Source organism: Zingiber officinale, chromosome 7A (genome assembly GCF_018446385.1).
Source record: "Zingiber officinale cultivar Zhangliang chromosome 7A, Zo_v1.1, whole genome shotgun sequence".
In the NCBI taxonomy this organism is placed as follows: Eukaryota; Viridiplantae; Streptophyta; class Magnoliopsida; order Zingiberales; family Zingiberaceae; genus Zingiber; species Zingiber officinale.
The window spans coordinates 34669548-34674132 of record NC_055998.1 but is presented as its reverse complement, the minus strand read 5'-3'; the positions used below and the strand labels follow the sequence as shown (position 1 = coordinate 34674132).

At 46.9% G+C, this 4585-nt stretch overlaps 1 protein-coding gene across 1 annotated transcript; it reads left to right on the top strand.

The window, feature by feature from the left end:
• The first annotated feature begins 839 nt into the window (after window positions 1–839).
• On the top strand, window positions 840–4092 carry LOC122001310 (cytochrome P450 734A6-like). The gene is made up of 5 exons (XM_042555993.1): window positions 840–1269; window positions 1624–1847; window positions 1933–2168; window positions 2250–2676; window positions 2750–4092. The coding sequence occupies exons 1-5, from the start codon at window positions 984–986 to the stop codon at window positions 3179–3181; spliced, it is 1605 nt and encodes a 534-aa protein (XP_042411927.1). The 5' UTR covers window positions 840–983; the 3' UTR covers window positions 3182–4092.
• Window positions 4093–4585: the final 493 nt, after the last annotated feature.

The window sequence follows — 4585 nt, the reverse complement described above, 5'->3', positions numbered from 1 at the left end:
TTGCCAGTAAAAGAGCTTAGCACACATCAATGCACCTGTACTTGTGGAACCAAGAGATTTCTGAAAGAAAAAAAAGGTTTAATGTTGTGCCATAAAAGCTGCTGCGCTATTATCCAAAACCATTCTGAATTGGTATGCAATCGTAGCAAGTTCTTCCAATTACTTCCAAGTTGTTTAAAACATAAAGAAGCTGAAGATTCTTAAATGCAGATGCTCTGCAGTTTCAGAGCCTCCACTCCACATTTTTATTTTCCTTTCAAATCTACAAACATCACAGATAGATAAAATGACACCATTCTGGATAAGGAGGAGTGACAGACTCCCAGGGTCCAGCACCTGGGACTGAAGGCAATCATAACAACTGACAGTTCTATTGTTAAGAAAATTTGAATCATGTAGAGTTATTTTTTTTAACAAATAAAAAATCATTGAAGAAGAAGGGGGAAAAAAGCTACTGCTTCCTCCATTTTTCCAATTCTGTCCTCTTTTGTTTTTTCTGAAAGGGAAAAATAATCTGTTGAATCGATTTAGTTAGATATGTTGACTATCGCCCTGATGGAGGACAAGTCTGTTACAACTAACGACCGGATTTTTCAAAAGTGGCGCCCATGACTCTGCCCCTTTTTTTTTCCTTTCTTTTTTCTCTTCCTATCAAAAAAAAAAATGAAATAAACATAGAAGATAAAAAAAAATGGGTATTTTATTTATTGATTTGATTGCTCCCACACCTCTCCTATCTCTAGCAATACGCATCAATTAAAGGTCACTCCGGTCATTGGACTGTAGATTTTGTCTCACCCTTTAAACCCGGAAGGCGGCCTCGACGGCGCCGGTCTTCTTCCCATCTCTATATAGTCTCAGTCTCCTTATTGTTCCTTGCCTCCTTCCCCTTTCTCCCTCTCCCTCGTCCCCCAGATGTTCCTGTGAGCCTGCATAATACTAACTACCTTTAAGTTAGGAGGAGGGAGAAGGAGGAGAAGAAGATGGGGTGGTCATGGCAGTGGAGCTTGTGCCTGTGCGCGATAGGGGCATGTACGGTGATGGCAGTCAAAGTGCTGGAGTATTTGTGGTGGAGGCCCAGGAGGGTGGAGCGCCATTTTGCCAAGCAAGGCATACGAGGTCCCCCTTACCGTTTCTTCATTGGCTGCGTCAAGGAGATGGTAGGCCTCATGCTCGAGGCCTCCTCTAAGCCGATGATGATGTCTCAGAACCAGCACAACATCCTTCCCAGAGTCCTCGCCTTCTACCACCACTGGAAGAAGATCTACGGTACTGTAAACGCATGCCACGATCTTTTTTGTCTTGCTCCCTCCTCCCATTCTGGCCGACCCCTCCTTCCATGTTCCCTTTTCGAAAAGATCGTTGTGGGGTTATACATCTGGACCTTCTCTCTTTTTGTTTAGCTCGATTGCTGATTATGTGGGCGTTTCATGGTACATGAGCTGCTTCTTTCTTTGTCCTCTTGATCACTTTGTCTGCATCTCTCGGCTGTCCTAACTGGTAGTTGATGTCCCGCTTTTCTAGGATTCGTGTCCTGCTCGATCGCTATCTCAGAAAAAAAAAAAAAACAAAAGCTTGTTTTGGTTCTTATTCAGCTCTCTTCCTGTCTATGATGGATTGCAGGCTCCCCCTTCCTTCTCTGGTTTGGCCCGACTCCGCGGCTCGCTGTCACTGACCCCGACCTTATCCGGGAGATTATGCTGTCGCGGTCCGAGGTCTTCGAGCGCTACGAGTCTCACTTGGAGGTCCGACGGCTGGAGGGCGAGGGGCTGGTGAGTCTCCGAGGCGAGAAGTGGGCTCATCACCGCAGGGTCCTCACCCCTGCTTTCCACATAGAGAACCTCAGAGTAGGCCCTGCTCCTGCTCCCTCCGCTGCCTCTTCGATCGCTGTCGTTTTCAGTTTAATCAATTCGAGAATTGTAAAATTTCCAGCTGTTGATTCCCTTCGTCGGTAAGACGGCGCTTGGCATGGTGGAGAAGCTGCCGGTCTCCGGGGAGGAGGTGGAGATCGACGTGTCGGAGTGGTTCCAGACCGTGACGGAGGACGCCATCACCCGGACCGCCTTCGGGAGAAGCTTCGACGACGGCAAGGCCGTGTTCAAGCTGCAGACTCAGCAGATGGCCTTTGCGGCTGAAGCTTTCCGCAATATATTCATCCCTGGCTACAGGTATCGTATCGTCGTCCAACTTCTAGCACTGTTTCTGCCTCATTTAAAATTGGTTCGATTAAATAAAATGATCAAAATTAGATTTTTACCGACGAAAAAGAATACCAGCTCGTGGAAATTAGAGAAGCAAATCAAGAACAGCCTGGTCGAGTTGATTGGCCGGCGAAGGGAAATGAAGGAGGAGGAGAAAGGGAAGCAGCCACCAAGAAATGTGAAGGATCTGCTTGGTCTAATGATCAATGCGAGCGAACCCAAACAGAGCACGGCAGCGGAGTGCCCGCGAACAGTGCCGACGCCAGCGTCGTCGTGGATGACCGTCCATGACATTGTGGAGGAGTGCAAGACGTTCTTCTTCGCCGGGAAGCAGACCACCTCCAACCTTCTGACGTGGACTACCGTGCTGCTGGCGATGCACCCGGAATGGCAGGAGCGCGCGAGGGCGGAGGTCCTCCGCGTCTGCGGTCCCCGCGACGTGCCCTCCCGCGAACACCTTCCCAAGCTCAAGACGGTACGCTTAACCATATCACAGAAATATCGATGCCCAATTTTAAGTCTTGCTAATGAATCCATCGTCGTGGCAGTTGACGATGATAATCTACGAGACGCTGAGGCTGTACCCGCCGGCGGTGGCGACGATCCGGCAGGCGAAAGCGGATGTGGAGTTGGGAGGATACCATATCCCTCAGGGCACGGAGCTGCTGATCCCAATCATGGGCCTGCACCACGACGCGGAGCTGTGGGGCCCGGACGTGGCGCAGTTCAATCCGGAGCGATTCGCCAACGGCGCCGCCCGCGCCGCCCGGCACCCGACGGCCTTCATCCCTTTCGGCCTGGGCTCACGCATGTGCATCGGCCAGAACCTGGCGCTGCTCGAGGCCAAGATCACCATCGCCGTCCTCCTCCAGCGCTTCTCTTTCCGCCTCGCGCCCTCCTACGTCCACGCCCCCACCGTCCTCTTACTCCTCTACCCACAATTCGGCGCCCCAGTCCTCTTCCGCTCCCTCACCTCATGATACACTCAAAAACTACAGAGCGTCTATTCTTTTGGAATGATACACGGTTAACCAAGTCCCCGCTGCCCGCCATGGCCACCACACCTTCTTGCCCATGCAAATCCAAGTTTCGTCCTTTATCAATGTTCTCCAAATGTGGCATTTCAGTACGTATTCACCTTGTATTATACCACTCATCCAACTATTTCAAATCAATACAAAATTTCTTCATCTCGATTAGTATTCGCAATGCATGTGTCGTTGCACATTCTCCTTTACGGGCAGCGAGAACACAGACATGTGCAGGCAAGTATATCAATGTGGAGGAGGGTTCAGTTATCTCTGCTGTGCCCTGCTCCCCATGAAAGCATGTGGAAAGAGAGATCCACGCCATTTCTTCTATCTTTTTGTTTTTTCCTTCCTTCCTTCCTTCCTTCCTTCCCTTTGTATAAAGATAAGAGAAGCCATGTGATCATCTATGCGCTACACTTTCCTTTGAGATTAAGCTGATCATCTTTACCAACATGCAAGCAGAACTTTATCATTGGACGCTGCTCTAAAAAGGTGTGAGGAAACCATGGCTCTTATCTTTCCGAGGTTAATTAATCATCCAACAGAGACAACTTTAGGCATGCATGCCTACCATGTTTATGGTAAGCAGTGAAAGGCAGCAGCTCCGAGCTGCAATCAGAAAGCTAAAATATTCATATTAATCATGACTGGGATTCTAAAGAATCCATAGTGCACCACACAGATGATTGGAATCGAGGAATTTTATCCAAAGAAAACTCTATCTTGTTTTATAATAGTTCAAGTTTTGATTTTCTGATAGGTGGTATTTCCTAACGGCGGATCATTTCAGATTGTAGAAGGCTTGAAGCATTGGATAGAAATAAAAAGTGGTTTCTGATGTTATCAGCTGAAAGCTGCATTGTAGGCCTTTAGTCAACTTTGAAGCTATAATGGAAGTAAGGTGTATGATTGACATGACTCCGCAATTTTTTTGCTCCACGAAAATTCTGAGAGAAAAAATAAATTGATGTAATATGTTAAAATTAAAGAAAGAAAGAATTGTTGCCTACGAAAGCAGTGTTAGAAAAAGGAAACATAACCAAAGGTCAACTCAAATATAAACGCAAGAAAGGGGAAAAATATATACCTATCAGCAGTTTGTTCTACGCAATAGGCAAAGAAATACAAGAAACTCCAGCTGTTTGAAGTTGTAATAATGGAGTTAATTATACTTAGTTTGCTTTGACTTGGAGGATTAGCCAACACCTGTCCAATTTCGTAGGGAAGCAGAGTTAGAGGCAGGAAGCTAGCAAAAAAAACAAGAGGTTAGCACTCAATATTTGAGCCTTATTCGATGGAAAATGTGAATGAAAGAAAATTTCATTTGGAATGGATTTTTAGTTTTACATTGGA